The 17211-nt window shown below is 35.5% G+C and overlaps 5 protein-coding genes across 5 annotated transcripts; 3 read left to right on the top strand and 2 right to left on the bottom strand.

The window, feature by feature from the left end:
- Window positions 1-242: 242 nt before the first annotated feature.
- On the top strand, window positions 243-2365 carry TRIADDRAFT_53339 (uncharacterized protein; the record flags this gene model as incomplete). Its single annotated transcript, XM_002109894.1, has 5 exons — window positions 243-275; window positions 388-829; window positions 964-1055; window positions 1138-1248; window positions 2303-2365. 5 exons carry the CDS (start codon window positions 243-245, stop codon window positions 2363-2365), a joined length of 741 nt encoding a protein of 246 aa, XP_002109930.1.
- Window positions 2366-5721: 3356 nt separating this feature from the next.
- TRIADDRAFT_21132 (uncharacterized protein) lies at window positions 5722-6528 on the bottom strand (the record flags this gene model as incomplete). The annotated part of the gene is made up of 1 exon (XM_002109340.1): window positions 5722-6528. The coding sequence occupies one exon, from the start codon at window positions 6526-6528 to the stop codon at window positions 5722-5724; it is 807 nt and encodes a 268-aa protein (XP_002109376.1).
- A 4607-nt stretch (window positions 6529-11135) lies between these two features.
- TRIADDRAFT_21505 (uncharacterized protein) lies at window positions 11136-11535 on the top strand (the record flags this gene model as incomplete). Its single annotated transcript, XM_002109893.1, has 2 exons — window positions 11136-11286; window positions 11372-11535. Coding segments are annotated over 2 exons (315 nt in total), but the record flags the coding sequence as incomplete, so codon positions are not given.
- A 325-nt stretch (window positions 11536-11860) lies between these two features.
- TRIADDRAFT_53336 (uncharacterized protein) lies at window positions 11861-14083 on the bottom strand (the record flags this gene model as incomplete). Its single annotated transcript, XM_002109339.1, has 11 exons — window positions 11861-11924; window positions 12014-12114; window positions 12246-12324; window positions 12459-12615; window positions 12710-12785; window positions 12867-12905; window positions 13030-13074; window positions 13162-13253; window positions 13507-13589; window positions 13706-13836; window positions 13970-14083. 11 exons carry the CDS (start codon window positions 14081-14083, stop codon window positions 11861-11863), a joined length of 981 nt encoding a protein of 326 aa, XP_002109375.1.
- Window positions 14084-15303: 1220 nt separating this feature from the next.
- Window positions 15304-16470, top strand: TRIADDRAFT_53335 (uncharacterized protein; the record flags this gene model as incomplete). The annotated part of the gene is made up of 3 exons (XM_002109892.1): window positions 15304-15528; window positions 16119-16228; window positions 16443-16470. 3 exons carry the CDS (start codon window positions 15304-15306, stop codon window positions 16468-16470), a joined length of 363 nt encoding a protein of 120 aa, XP_002109928.1.
- Window positions 16471-17211: the final 741 nt, after the last annotated feature.

Below are 17211 nucleotides of genomic sequence, written 5' to 3'. Positions count from 1 at the left end.
ATATAAAGCTATAACTTAGTTTATGATGTATTTGCTTACAGATAACTAGGAATCCGAACAATAGTCAAATAAGGTAGGACACTGTATGATTGTGAACACTTTTATGATAACATATAACTAATACGTCACATCATGTATTTACTTCTATAAAAAGGATGCCACTAGAAATTTTAAATAAAATGATGGAATTAAGTAATTGCTATTCAAGGTTCCTGCCTACTCATAGTAATTTGTATTTGGAAATGGCAAAATCATCTTCTGGTGGACACGTAAATGTAAGGAAAATTTTATACATGTTTAAAGATTTTAAATTCCTCTTTAACCTTTAATCTTTTGCTGTGATATGACTTGACTATTTGATGAAAAAGAATTTTATCTTAATTGCAGGTTTCGTCAGTCAGAATTCAAGCTAATGCCAATTTAATTCTTCAATCAATGCATTTTGCATCTTTAGCGTTTAAAGAAATATCAGAAATTAAATTAGAAATCGTAGACAATAATCAATACAGAGTCACCGCATCTAATTTTAATCAGACTGGTAGACATTTATTAGCGAGTTTATCACAGAATCGACCACATGAAGCTCAGAGTAAGCAAGTGCCATTAGCTTCTATAGCTCGAGAGACTCCTTCGAAAGATCAGACAAGGAGTAGTTATCAATCTGTGGCTGGGAATGAATGCACGTCTAAAACAACGATTACTAACGAAGCTGCAAATGTTTTCAAACTTTCGGATGGTAATGATCTTGACGATACTACAAACAGTAACGATTTGTATTCTCATCATAATATTAGCAATGATGAATCACCGGTACAATCGAAGAAACGAAGTAAATTATTAGACGTAACTTATATTTAGCATTGTTAATAGAGTTTTATTACAGTAGATTAAATTTCGGCTCTTTCGAAATACTGTTCTGCGTTAAAAGGGTTTTAATTGATATTTTTCCTATCACGACACTAGCTGAGAATGTCTATAGAAAGGAGCGACTTCGCCTTCGTAAGTTGCAGCATATAGAACTGGTTGACGATGACTGGCGTACCAGGGTTCCTATGGTATGAGGCAGTACAGCAGTTATACGTATAATTTTTTCTAATTCAATTTCGTCTACATGTCTTAGATATTATTGTTTTTCAGGATACGCATGAGATAATTGGTCGTGATCTGATTGCACAGCAATTTACGTCCATTCAACCTCCATACAGTGATGCTTATCTTTCTCTTATGCCTTCGCAATTAAAGGATGAGGTAAAATAATTACGAATCTACGAAGAGAATATCACAACATTTAAAGTATGCTTTTAAAATAGATTTATTGCATTCCATCTAATTAATAGTACAATATATTGCTATAAAAATATTGGCATAGAATGCTAACGATACGATTTTATACTTTAGATCCTTACTCAATTTAGTGATAATATCTGAATTATCAATCATGGATTCAAATTGGATATGAAGTAGGATACTAGATCGCAATATGAAGTAGTAGATAATAGCGATCGTTCTACATACGATGTAATAGATAGCTGATTATAATTTACAATACAGTGTAATACGAAGTACCATTAGTATTGGAAATCTGCTATGTAGTAGTTCTTAAGGGAACAGCGATGGTGCTGGTTATACGAAAATGTGTATACTGTAATGACATATTCAAATTATCGTAGAATTGAGTTTACTGTCAATTGTAGTTCACATGAATATGGTAGAGTAAAATTACGTACTTCCTGATTACGTGTACTTATTTATTGTAAAACTAGTATCAACTTGATTAACTTGTATGATTTATACACAAGTAATAATAAATGAAAGGATAATATGTGCTATACCCGATACCTTAAAATAGTACATTTGATTTTTCATTTGTATTGTTTTTAGTATGAATTACCTTCGATAGGTAACATTATATCAGTGATACTCTCATTAGTGTTGCTAGCCTTCAATTTGAGTTCTAGATTGTGTGATTTATGTTCTACATTAAATTACAGTCAAGCATGAGCACTAAGAATTTTTAACAATAGTTTTTGTTAAATAATTGTCGACTAATTCATTTCTACCAGTCTGAATATCATTGCAGTGATGCGTTTATATTGCTATGTTCAAATGCCAGTTCAATTACTGATCGATTTTGTATTATACATAACACTGGTGTTTTCCTCGTAAGAAAGAAGATTAACTTTGTCTTTTAGCATTAATGAATAAAAAACTTTCAACATTGCAGTAATATTGCTACATATACAACTGTATCTACTGTTGATGTAAGGGGTGATTTAATTGATATTGATTGCTCATTTGATAGATGATACAAATTATGTCGCCTGGTGACATGTATTTGAAGCATACATACTGTAGGTGTACATAGAAACGACTGAAGTAAATTGTTAAAGTTACTTACAATAAATCTACAGTTTGGATGCGGCTAAACTCATACAGTGATTTAGAACCATAACTAACCCTGTATCTCAGGTAATACAATAGCATAGCAAGTGAGAGGATAAGCCACACCGTATTATTGTCTAGTTTATGTGGAATTCATCAAAAATGAAAGAATGAACATTCATATCTTGAAACAATCGAAGCCTAATAGGATTACTCTATCATTACTATTAAGAATAAAATATGTTGATCCTATTATAATTAAGTTCTAGTGTGGGAAAGTTTCAGGTTATTTTCCTTCTCACTGAGAAGAATGAAAGCTATTATCATCAATTTTTTTTGTCTCCATTATGTTACTTAAAGTTATTGCTTAATAAATAGAGCTGGTATCCAGGTAAGGTTTGCATAGAAAGCCAGGTACAATTTGATTAAGAAATTTCTTATTAGTAATAAATTAATTAAGATCCATTGATAATTTTACGAATATCAGGCCAATTTCCATTATTGCTTCGTCGTGAAGACCATGACGTCACGATCATCATGATTAGCCTTAAAAGAAGTATCCATGAAGGCCAAGTTGAAAATTGTTACTTATTTTATTGCTTACTTGATACATTAAGAGGTAATAAAAAAAATGAAAAAGTCGTTATATTTCCATTTTAACCCTGTCATGAATAGTTAATACAGTTCAGGCTTAATGGCATTGTCAGTAGGCAATCAACTGTGTCAATCTTATGATCGGAAGTAAATATACCTCATTTCTCTGTTTTTAAAGAATACAGTGGCAGCAAACAAAGTAATGTCTAGGGAAGCCGCATCTTTAGTAAAACCTTTTAAATTGATAGTTCTACTATAGGTAGATAATTAAGCATTGTCGTATACCATGAATTCTGCTGCCAATAGTAACAGATGCTTTCTAATTCTTTACCTGTAAGACGCTCGCTAGGACCTTGTAGAATAGGTAGTTCTACTGTAGCGTATGCAAATAATCGAAATTGACGATATACTGTACTTACGCATTTCATAAGTAATCACGGACGTTTCCCAATTTCTTAAATTTATTATCTTTACCACGATATTGTTGTTACCTTTGCAACTCTACTATCTGTAAATCATAACGAGCGCTTTAGGATTCTTCATTCATATTATCTTTTACTGTATTTATTTCGTTTCATTAGTGATAGTTATTCATAGCTACGATATTTTTAATGTATAAATCAAAGGTCGTAGCTTCATAACCTCGATATACCATATGGATGGATCGGTTATGAAGTGGAAATCCCACGGTACTCGTAATTTCCCAATAGAACTAGAACTAATTACAGTGTACAAATGTTATTGAGCGGTTATTACAAAGGATAGGTATGCTTTTGATATGGACTACCACATCATAGTAGTCCGCAGTATTGAGTTACTAAAATTATCATTGCCACAGTCACTGGCGCAGGATAGGGAAGAAAGTTGCCTTGTTCTAATTATTGACACTTGTAATTATATGATGGGTTAGTATTGAATATAATAATAATCACTGTTCCATTAAGAAGGCCAAAAAAGGCCAAATAGCGACTCTAATATGATAAAATTGTCTAGACTGCAAAATCAAAGTTTTTTCATCTTTCATGCTACATCAACTGAGCGACACTTGCCATAATTGTAATCAAATCTACGCTACGTTTTTTATGTCGCATCAACTGAACGACACTAGTCATAATTGTAATCAAATCTACGCTAAGTTTTTTATATGGTATCAACTGAACGACACTAGCCATAATTGTAACCTATTTATTTATTTAAGAATTTAGCAACTCCATGCTGAGCATTGTCTACATTCAGTTCAAAGTAGCATTGATTCCATTTTCCAAAGCAATTGAAACCAAAATCGCGCAGATTTTACAACGTCATCCGATCATGTTTTATCTCTACTGTACCTTCTACATGGGTACTACCAAAGTTTGTTCACATAATTTCTATTCACGAAATGGATTAATCTGAACGTTTCAAGTGCATCATCACAGGAGGGAATATCGCACTTTTTTGACTAATAAGATTGACTAATGAACATCGTTTCCTTTTCAATTTCAATCTGGATCTGCCGTATCGTCATTCGATACGGCAGATCCAAGAGGAAGGGTAATATTTACTAGAGGATGAATACCTTGGAAGGCTTGTATTTGTAATTCACACTTGCTTTGAATAGCCATGCTGCTATAGTACATCTAACGTCACGAATAGTACTGCTTGAAACGTTGTTGAACGTAAGGAACAATATGGTAAAGTCAAATATCCACATTATTGATAAATTGTAAATAGAAAAAAAAAGTTGGCCAATTTAACCACATTCAATCCATGCCAAGATGCAAGCAAAAATCAATTGATTCTTTTTAATAACTCAAAACAAATGTTATTCTAGTTTATACTGAATATGAACTACATCAATTTCACCAAAGTATGCTTTCACGGAGTAACAGTGGTATTAATCCAAATAAAATATTTAAAGCCCCCTTAGTAAGAAACGTCATCAATCTAAACATCCCATAATTAATTGACTGATATCATAGCAATTTGGTAAAACTAGGATGGTAAATTGTCCATTGACTATATTTAGTAATATAGTTTATGCAAAGCAATCACATCATTAGGAGAACATTTCAACTGCAATAGATGGCAAACAGTGCAAAATGATACAAACTTGGGTGACAACATGGTGAACATGTTATCCATGCAAATGTGCTGGTAATAAAAGCCCTAGCGGGAGAATACATATTTGGAAAGAATATTTTGGGCGTGTGTTAGTACTGTATGTGACCACAAACATTAACAACCAACTACTATACTGTACTGTACTTTTAGTAACGATATCAGATCACTTCATTCTAGAAAATCAAATTAAAACAAATAGTTCTCATCGCTATCCGCAATCGAAACAAAATGTCTCAATTCGTTTAGATAAAATGTGGATAAAATAATAATATAATCTCTTCATCAAGGACAACTAGACAACAACTGTAGAATATTACGGTATCTGTGGGTAGAAGATAATAATAATAATAATAATAATAATAATGATGATGGTAATAAAATGGTAAGACGATATTACTGAGATAGGTAAATGTGGCAATAGAAGGGATATTGATGATTAAAAATGATGATTGCAGTTGTCTATACTCTTGATAATTATAATAATACTGCTGACTAAAAAGTTTTTAATTATTGTAAAAGTTATGGTTATTAGTTCGGTTGGATCCCATTGGCAACAGCAAGTACGTCATGGATGGGATAGAAGATGGAGAGTAGAAATTTCTTCTTTGTTATGATTGCCTTGGGTTGTTGATATCGGATGAGTTAAAACAAGACAGATCGGCAAGTCAAGCAGCCATCGGCTTTATTAAATTCCGAATTTTCAACATGATAAGTTGGTTTGTTCATGATTTCGAAAAATTTTTCAACGTCTTCTATTTCCGATGGGCTACCATGGATAATATTGTCGTTGACATGAAGACAGTTGCTAGCGCCACCTTCAGGAACGGTTATTTTTTGATAGATATAATTGCAATTATTTTGCATGTTTTCAATGACTTTTTTACCATATTCATTGCCGACGACAACTAAGGTTTCCGAATCGACCATGGTCAAGATTGATTTAAGATGGAGAGAGCCCTTAATTTTGATCATGGAAACTTGATAGTCAGGAAAGGCACGAGCCACTGCTGTTGCACCAGCTATGTTGGTACGATTTGAGATGCCAACAAAGATTTCTTTGCCAGTAAATACAACATCGCCACCATCAAGGGTGCCAGGTGCTTCCACTTCGACAATGCGTAATTTTAACTCGGCTAATTTTTGGCGCACGGCATCGACTTCGCCTCGACGTGATTCAGCACCAGGGCGACATATTAACGCTGTTCCATCCAAGACGACTGCAGTGTCTTCAACAAAGACGCAATCAGGATAATTTTCATCGCAAGGAATAGTGATGATATTTTCCACTAAATCTTTCAGCAATTTAATATATTCAGCGTGTTGACGGCGTGCCAAATCGATATCGATTGGATCATTGGGTTCACGCGAACGTAGTGATTGTGAAGCGTAACTATCGGGAACACTCTCACAAACAAGAGCATACTTACACTTAAAAGGGCCAGTCGACATAATGATGATGAATGTTGAGGTCAAAGTGATTTGTAACTAGAATCAAAAACAACAAGGTAAAAATGGCTTTTTCTTGACTCTCTCTTTTTTAATTTTTCTACTTTATTAAAAGGCTAGACCAACAAGCGTATCCAGCCGATTGCCGCAAGACTGTCTGCTACGATTGGAAGATTAGCTTGGATCGGACAGCGTAGGTAAACGTAATGGAATGACTAACCTCCGCAAACCTATAAGGAGAATAATAATAAAAAAGAGTATCAATCCAACTTGGAAAACGATGGATCGTATCGTCGACTCAAGACGATGTTGATCTGAGATTCAATTTAATTCTTAAACTACAGTAACAATAAAGAAAAGTTGGCAAATGGAAGCCATTCCAACCTACCCAGTTGGGCAAAAACAGCAGGTTAAATCCGTTAATGCAGTTGAAAGCGAGCCGATAGTTTAATGGTTAAAACTAACCCTCACACACACACCAAGTACCCCGGGGGTGTTTGCCAGTTAACAACGCTATCATACAGTACAACGGAGAACGCGTGCTTCAATCTTCCAACAGTGTCAATCTGCAAACAGTGCCCTATTACAGTACAGTACTGTAGCTTACAGTACATACATTGAACTCAAGTGGGCATTCACTGTACAAGTACAGTACAGTCCAAAGCACTGTACTGTACTGGATTTCTCCATTCATTCCCCAAGGTGAGGTGTTGAATCATGTCGACAGAGTAGAGTCTTTTGTATGATCGTGATCGAATAATGTTCACGCTTGCCGACACCGTCAAATGCAAACGCCTTGATTAATTTCGATGGTACTGTAACATCCGGCACCAGTCCCCACCCCTACTCAATGCTTCATTAATGGCTCATAGTGGAGCCAGGTCTGCTTGGTCCTTTTCTCCTCCACTGTCAGAAAGGACAATACTAATGACTGCAACGTGACCAAGCAGTTGAAAAGCATGCATTCATTGCGTCATACAGTTAACGTTATCATCGTTATTTATTTATTATTATTATTATTAATGGCCCCTGCATGACATAACGGCCAACTATTGAAAGCTCAACATTCCTTTCACAAAAGGTCATCGTTAAAAGTAAACCAGTACCGGTATCATGTTCTAGAAGTGAGTCAATCATTTGCAACCATGGCTACTGTGGATACGATCCTGTCCCCATTTCAACCATACTTCTTCGTCAAAGACAATTCAAATCCAAATTCAATCCGTCAAATATTGAGTTCAGTCTTTACGACTTCTACAGTACAACACTCAGTAGATGAGTGAGTGAATGGCCTTTTTGCAGGGGCGAATCAAGGAGAAGGCACACCATACTAGTTGCAATGGAATGATTGTACACTGTACAGTACTGTACATACATACTGTACAGTATATCAATTCATTATCCCTTAATTATTGGACATAGCAGAGGACGGCATTAGACATTGGACTACTCTAGGTGTCCTGTGCAAAGCAGTTTTCTAGTGTCTTGTCTATCGTCTCCGGTATCTACAATTTTCCTCCCTATGACTATACTGTACACACGTATATCAATTCATTATTGGACATAGCAGAGCACACCATTAGATATTGGACTGCTTTAGGTGCTGCAGCGGTGATGTGAATAGCTGCTGCATTCCCATAACAACCCCAAAATAAATTGATTAATGCTACAAGTTTTGTAGCGTGCGATAGCCACCTGAGTTTTACCGACAACTTTGAGCTCCAAAAATTAAAAAACTACTAGTCCAGGGCAGGTGCTGATTGATAGGATGGCCAATTTTGGAAAGCTCAACATTCCTTTCACAAAAGGTCATCGTTAAAATAATGTAGTACTGGTGCTATCATGTGCTATGAGTGAGTAGATCATTTGTAACGATGGCTACAGTGGATACGATCCTGTCCCCATTTCAATAATACTCCTTCGTCAAAGACAATTCAAATCCAAGTTCAATCCGTCAATATTGAATTCAGTCTTAACGGCTTAGAACACTCAGTAAATGAGGATTACAACACTCATTTACTGAGTGTTGTAATGTCAGGTCTAGTCAATGGCCTTTTTTTACACGAGAGCTGGTTGCAATGGAATGATGACAGTCCATACAGACATACAGTACAGTATTCATCATCTGACCCACAGTACTATGCACTGTAAGCACACTGCATAGTACTGTACTGTACAGTACAGTATACCAGAGAACGGTATGGTGGTTTCATACTGTACTGTGCAAAGCAGTTTTCTCGTCCCTTGTCTATTCGTCTACGGTATCTACAATATTTCTCCCTATTACTTGACACAGCAGAATGCAGCATTAGTCATTACACGAGAGTTGGTTGCAATGGAATGATGACAGTACTGTACTGTACAGTACATACAATACGGTATTCATCACATGACTCACAGTACTATGCACTGTAAACACACTGCATAGTACTGTACAGTACAGTACACCAGAATTGGTTGCAATGGAATGATGACAGTACAGTACTGTACAGTACATACTGTACAGACATACTGTACTGTACACTGTACAGTACGGTATTCATCACATGATTCACAGTACTATGCACTGTAAACACACTACATAGTACTGTACTGTACACAAGAGAACGGTATGGTGGTTTCATACTGTACTGTAGTACTGTACTATACTGTAAGTTTATACTGAACATTACTGAACATTACTGTACCGTGCATAGCAGCTTTCTGGTCTCTTGTCTATTAGACATTGGACTACGTGCTGCAGCGGTCAAGTGAATAGCACCAGCATTTCCATAACAACCAAAAACGAATTCATTAATTAATTCTACAAGTTTTGTATCGTGCGATAACCACCTAAGTTTTACCGCACACTTTGAGCTCCAAAAATTTTTTAAAACCACAAGTCAAGGGCAGGTGCGGATTGGTAGGTCCAATTCATTTCTAGTAATAACCAACTGCTGAATGTCCATTAACAAATTCATTTCTATAGGATTAGGATTAATAATAACTTACTGGTGAATGACTGTTATTAAACCCCCCCCCCCCCAAAAAAAAATACTGTAATAATAATAATAATGATATCATCCAGCACGTTATCAAATGGAATATGTAATTCAATGCTAAGATGGAGTTTGCCAATTTAGAGTATGATTTATCATCTATATAACAACAGGAGCTACTCACTGTACACTATACGTGATTAAATATTCCTGTAGAATGCATACACGATTTGCAAACTGTATGATTCACTCAAGCGATGCTGTAAATGGATGGACGCCATTATTCCAGCAAATGACAGTAATGTACTGCATTGGAATTTTTCGCAAGTCGGAGTCACATCTCCAATTTTATACTTTAACTTTACTACTACAGTATATATAGCAACAGTTGTATCTTAATGTACCTTGCAATTTCTTTATTTGACTTTATTAATCTACAGTCGTTGGTAAAACAAACATCATTATTATTAGTGCAGCCTAATCTTCTAATCTTGAAAAAAGACTCGCGTTCTATTCGTAAGGGAGTTCAGAATTTTGCTGTGAATAAATAAATAGTATCTCAAATTGAATAGAGAATAACTCAATCAGCTTATAAAATAACCAATCAATATTCAAAGTGACTAGCTGGATAGAAATACTTGCAGTTTACACTATTATATGTGTACTCGTATTCATGGAACCCGTTCAATAATATAACTCTTTCATTTTAATCATCATCTTCAGTTGAAATTGGTTGAAATGGATAACGAAATCACCTTTGAAGAACTAAAATCAATGATTGCAGCAAAGGCTGTTCTATTTGATGTTCGAACTCCGCAGGAAATAAAAGAATCTGGAGGCCTTGATGATTCCGTTAATGTACCAAGTTGGTTATTATTTTAAAATTATTATTGCTTACTTTTCCTCCACATACCCTTCATGACGTGAACAACTTTTACAATCCCCCTAATTGTCCATGACATCAATCTCAAATGTAGCCTGATTCTATGTTTTATAGTCGATGAAGTAAGAACCGCATTCCAAAGTAGCCCCAGCGACTTTAAGTTGAAGTATGGTGTACCACTGCCTGGCAAAGATACTCTTATAGTCTTCTACTGTCTCTCTGGAAAACGTAGTCTGCGTGCAGTTAACGTTGTTAAAGAGATGAGATTCAACAAGTATGTGATGTAGTGAATTGTAGTTATTAACGGTTAGTTAGAATTATTATTATACTGAATGTGACGTATACAGAAAGTTACTATTCATTCTGAGTCCTGCAATCAATGATATCTTTAGGAATGTTGATCGTGTATTTGCTACCCTTTTTAGACTGTTGAACTAGTTATTTCAGTATTGAAGAACGGTTTATATTACTAAGCCTTCCATTTCGCCCTGATTGCAATTCAATTTTTAGAGGGGAATACACTTCTTTTTGTAGATAGAACTCTTTATACTACAGCGTAGTCATGCATCATTAACTCAAGTCTAAAATTTTCTGCATCAAAATGGAATATCTTCACAATAGCAAGGAGCATCATCCATTTCATTTCCAATTTTTTACTACTCAGCAGCGGCTCGCATTACTGTACTACCTACTAAAAATTCCTAATCAATATTGACTTTCTTTTCAGCGCTCGCTATTACCCAGGTGGATTTAGTAAATATACGGAACTAGTATCTGAGGAAATTAATGCCCAAGAATTGCAAAGGCTACTAGGTATTGATGAAGTAAAATTATTTGACGTAAGAACCCCAAAAGAAATACAAGAAATTGGCAAAATTGAGGGCTCTATGAATATACCAAGTAAGCTTTATTTGTTATGAGAAATATTGCAAGGTTTGCGTCAATTACTGCTGTTTACTAACTAAACCCTTCTCAAAATGATCAGTTGATCAGATGAAAGAAGCTTTTCAACTTGATGAGAAAGAATTTGGTGAAAAGTATGGCGCAACTATACCAAAGAAAACTGATAAAAATATCGTTTTCTATTGTGGTTCCGGTAAACGTAGCCGTCGCGCTATCGATTACGTCAAGGAATTTGGCTATAGGTAAAAAAGTACTATCTATTTTTTGTTGGAGGCTCTAGAATGTACTTGACGGACTGTTGATATTTATATTTAGTGCGCGTCATTACCCTTATGGTTACCGAAAATACGTGGAAGAATTGAATGCAAAGTGATACAGCATAAATGTTTCTGGAAATGTTCCTTTTTATAGCAACGAGATGAAAAAAATTACTAGTGAACCTAAGATAGCAGCTTTCGACATTTTAACTTATTAGGATGCCAAGTGCATTCCTGAACCAAAACATCCAGCTAATTGATCGGACTATATCATACATATGAATCAATTGAGACTATTGCTGTAATAAAGTACATTATTTTGGTTTACACTCTGCGTCTGATATCCGCCGTATATAAATCGAATCTGGAGCAGGGGACCTAAAAATTTTGAATAGATATTATTGCATTCTTTAAAGGACAATTTCAATAGTTATTATAAAGGTATAAAATGACCCAAATACACTTACTCGTCTTTATCTTCTTCGTATAAGTATGATGAGGCGATGGCCAATAATGTCCCGGTGGCATTAAATGATAATGATGCTATACTAGTTGGATATCGATGAAACTGAGAGAAAAATAATTTCATGTTAAAAGATGCAGTGCATTATTATATACGCGTTCATTCCAATAGTGTTTAATGGCTTTCAATATTGGACAAACAAAAACCAAGAATAGCCTAATCAAATACTGTATTACCTGGCATAATCGTTTCTTGTTAAATCCATCCCAAATGTTTACGAAACCGTCAGATCCACCAGTTGCAAATGTATTATAACTAGCATAGAATAATATCTTTTAATAATAATTCTATACAGTAGTAACTACTACAATCCATATTCTACAGCAAAAATGATTCTAATAGTACGATCTAAAAATAGATCATGCAAATCTAAAGCATATTTACTATACCCATTATGAAATGATATTGCATTAACTGGATGAATAATTTCATTTCCAGAATCCTTTACTCTGTGGCATTTGAAGGCATATTTCATTTTTTGAATTTCGGGACTGGGATCGAAGTATTCGACCGCTACCCGTCCTTCTATTGAACTTAGTACATATCCTGAAAGGATAAAAAGTAGCCATGTTTAAAAATAGGTCCAGCCGTTACGGAGGTATATCGGTTTTCTAAGGATTGGAATTCAACTGGCATTTACCTTGCTTATTTGGAAAGCAACGTATACATCTTGTTTGATACTTTAAGCTCGATTCTCGTCGTTGTTGAGGAAAGTTCTATCGATATAGAGTACAATTTATTACATTGTACAGTGTTCCAATTGGTTATGCGTGAAGTTACTTAGGCTAATGTCTCACCATATTTCTTAGATCCCACACCAATACTTTGCGAGCAGCCTAAGGATTAAACAAAGTTTCTTCATTACTGTACTACTTTATTCAGTTTTTACATACTACTATTGTAGTATCTTAGTAAGTTGGTTAAGCGACAAGCCACGAACGCAAAGCAAGATCAACTTACCGTACCAACGATTAGTTTTTCATCGACACAAGACATTGTGTAAACCTATAGAGATTACATACTTTTGTTATATATTAACTTAAGAAGTTGGAATTATTGCATAAATTGAAATGCAATAATTTGGTAACTTACTCGTTCTGGATTAGCAGCTGTAATAACCGGCTGCTGATGTCGAGGATCCCATACCTTAACATTTTTATCCCAGCTACCAGAAATAATCACTCCTAGAGAGGGCAATCGCAAGAGATTAAGCTACACATGATCTTGGGATTCCTGTCTATCGCTTGTACGATTGCTAGGCATTTAATAACACAAATAGTGTGCTATTCTACAGAGAAGTAATACCAACTTGTAGGAAATGATATTATGTCATTAAGTAAGCTATATGGGCAATTTTATTGGACAATACAGTATCAAGTGTTGCAAAATAGAATCTGGATTGATTGATCTACGTGAATAGTGACGAGCATCACTAACCGACTTCAGGGCAGTATTCAACACATCTGACAGCATCTTCATGTTTGCCCATCACTTTTTCAAACGATGAGTTGAAATCGTAGCTGCCAACATAAATACAATTGTCAATAGACTATGCAAATCAGTTGGTAAGATGAGGAAAAAGCAAGTTATTATGGTTATTCTCGTCTCGATTTGATATTCACTGCTCTAGTATTACCATATCACTTTACAATCCAATCCACCGCTGTATGCACGCGATTTATCGTAAAAGCAGCAATCCAAGACAGGCATATTTGCATTATGGATGCCTTGTAAGCTATTACTGTCCACATCATATAAGCGAACGCTCTAGGCATGAAGAAATAGCATTGACTTTAAACTAAATCTTTCTTCTAACCTTGATCATTCTATTATTATTGTTTCTACTGTCATCCTGATCCCACAGTCCTGTAGTTCATGTAATATCGATAATGGTACTTACTTTGTCCCATGACGATACTAACAGAGCATTGCTATCGGTCGCTGAACTGAATGTCAAAGAAGAGATCCCATCAGTCGGTGATTCTTTTAAAAGAAATTCTCCATTTCCCTCCATTTCTCTTTATCACAAGCAGGTTATCGAGCGCCACTTGCGTCAAGACTACCTAACCAGCTCAAACAGTTTACTATGTACAGCAGTACAATACTCAACTGGCCCACTGAGCGTGCTCGGTCTGCACCCCCCTGCCCATCGTTAGGACGTTACGTTAGCGGTTAACAGAACGTAAAAGGTTGATGTCGGCACGTCCATACGTCAGTATACAGTCTTGTACAGTGTACAGTGTACAGTACAGTACACTGCACACTACAGTACAGTACTGTAGACTGTGTAGTCACAGACTGTAGCATGGCAGAACTTGTGTACAGTACTAAAATAACTAACTTAATACTGTAGAGAGCTCTCTGCTCTACAGTACTGTACTGTACTGTACTGTATGCTGATCATGGAGCTTGATATTACTGAGATAAAAACAAGAAACGTTTACATACTGTATCGGTCCATTTAAGAAGCATTTCTTAATATTTTCATTTTAGGATAACTCAACGACTAGTAGAAAAAGGCAATCTGGACAGGATACTCTCACAGCCACATACTAAACACGGTAAGAATTTCATTTCGTCTATACAGTACTATTGTAACAGGCGCTACACTTCAGTCCTAAGACCATTCAATGCTACAGCACAGTACGGTACAGTACTGTACAGTACAGTACTGTACTGTACGTAGAATAGGAAAATTACAGTGTACTGTACTGTACAGTCTTGACTCACTACAGTACTGTACAGTACTGTAGAAATCAAAGCAAGGTCGAGAAAACTACAGTGTACAGTGTACAGTACTACTGTAGTCGAACACTGTACTACAGTATGCAGATCGTAAAACGTTGACGTCAGTACAGTACTGTACGTCAAGTGGGGTTACAATACAGTACACTAGTACACAGTAATGTACTGTACAGTGTACAGTGTACGGTGTACAGTACTACTGTAGTCGAGCACTGTACTATAAAGCGCTAGTCTAGCTATGCAAAGTAATTTATGGCGAACTCGGCTAGACAGCATCTTCCATTCATTAAAACTGCTGCTACTTCCTCTCATCCGATCGATAATCCGATCCTCAAATGTTCTTATACTGCTGTATCGCTAATTTCGATCGTTAGTCTGCAAGATCATTCGTGTAAGCTTGCTAAGCAACAGCGTTGGAATTTTTCTTTGATTCATGTCGACCGGCAATCATTGATTTGTCTGCACACCTGAATAGTGAATAATACGAGTATGAGCCAGGCATTTATTTGTGAAACCGGATTTTGCCCTCGCTGTGGTAGTATTATGCCCAGCCCAAGCAGCGCTCAAACTATTAATTGCATTGTTTGCAACAACCAAATCAGCATTGATAGCTATCTTGGTGTAGAAACAAAATCAACCATCACTTTTAATGCGATACGCTCGAAAGGCGTTCAAAAAATCAAGGATGATACTCAGCATGCTAAAGGTCCAATTGTAAGTAAAGCGCTAATTACCATGCAAACAGATCTTTTATTGTAGTGGAATAGTAGGAGAGATCCACTTGATCGTTGACACAACTCATAGGTACAAATGGCACTTACTCTATTACTGTACAATCCTTCCATTTCTTTTAACTTTGAAGGTCTTGAGTGAGCAATGGCTGTTACACCCCATAGTACGGTATACGTATCAAGTTAAGCTATCTCTCTTTGAAAAGAAGTGCTGTCTCATACGTATACTGATCCATTTGAGCGATCTCTTATTGAAAATAAGTGCTATCCTAGACGTATGTTTATCCAATTGAGCAATCATTTAAAAATAAGTCTTATCTGATACAGCGATTTTATTCGACTAAAACTGAGCTCTCAATTAGTTTCACTATGAGCCATGATAGCGGATAGGCACCTAGTCGGTAGGAAACAAGATCGACTCTGAAATGATGCATTCAGACCCTAGAGTCTTAACCCGATATAGCTAGTAAAGTGTGTTGACAATCATCATGTTTTTAATTCGTAATAGAATAATAACTAGTCCAACATTTTGTGGATACTAACATGTTGGGATTCTTCCTTTTTTGGCAACAGATTGAACGCAAATGCGAAAAATGTGGCAACAACAGTATGACATATTACACTCAACAAACAAGATCTGCTGATGAAGGTCAAACAGTCTTCTATTCTTGTACCAAGTGTGGGTAAGTGTATAGCTAGTATGGATAATTAATACATAATATTAATATCACCAGCAGTGCTATATCGTTAATTTTCTGCTTGAGTCACACTATTATTAATTTAGTTTAGTTTAGTTTGCATTATTATCGTAGTCGAAGTGAATCTAATACTTACAATGCTGATACAGTAATATCATTAGTGATATCCTTTAATCATATCTACAATCTTGCAATGTAGAATTATTTCAGTATTATTTGCATTGTAATACAGTAATAATGCAATATATAATCTTAAAATCGAATAAAAATCAATGACAACATAGTAGAAGCCAGATGCGGCAGTACTTTGGCTACTGACAGACTAATGAATAGAGCATTACCAAACTGGGTACTAATACACACAAATTTGCGTTATTTTTATTAAACAGCCATCAAGAAATTGAGTACTCGTAATGTAGCCATGTTGCAATGAAAGAGGTTTTATGATAACGGCAAGGTGAAAATCGATAGGCATGCAATATGATTTTAACAGGAGCTTATCAAACAAATAGATCATTCATCACTTAGGAACATCTTCTAAAGCGTAAGCGTCAATGCTATATAGATCATAGATTTTCTATTTTTCTCTATATCGTGGCATACGGTATAGCAAATTCGCAAAATATCATACTTCTAGTTAACTGAATATCAATTCTTGTACGTATTGAAATAGGCGTAAACTGTCCAACACAATAGTAATATATTGTGTTATATGTTCAAATTTAATTTTTCTTAGTATAGATACAATATACAATACTCATGTATGTTTTGATTGTTACTGTACAGGGTATCATGTGTTAAATGATATCAATAACTTTTAATCAGACCTATTCAAAACTACAGTACGATATGATACTTTGACACACCGCATTGGTAATGATAGTCAAGTTGACAATCGATAGCATCACGTGCATCTTGCATAATAGTTTCAATTCACAGCATCTGCTATTAATCATGTTCTACCTGAA

This window comes from Trichoplax adhaerens, genomic scaffold (assembly GCF_000150275.1).
Source record: "Trichoplax adhaerens TRIADscaffold_2 genomic scaffold, whole genome shotgun sequence".
Lineage (NCBI taxonomy): Eukaryota > Metazoa > Placozoa > Uniplacotomia > Trichoplacea > Trichoplacidae > Trichoplax > Trichoplax adhaerens.
The sequence above is the reverse complement of the archived record's forward strand: the minus strand, read 5'-3'. Positions and strand labels throughout refer to the sequence as shown.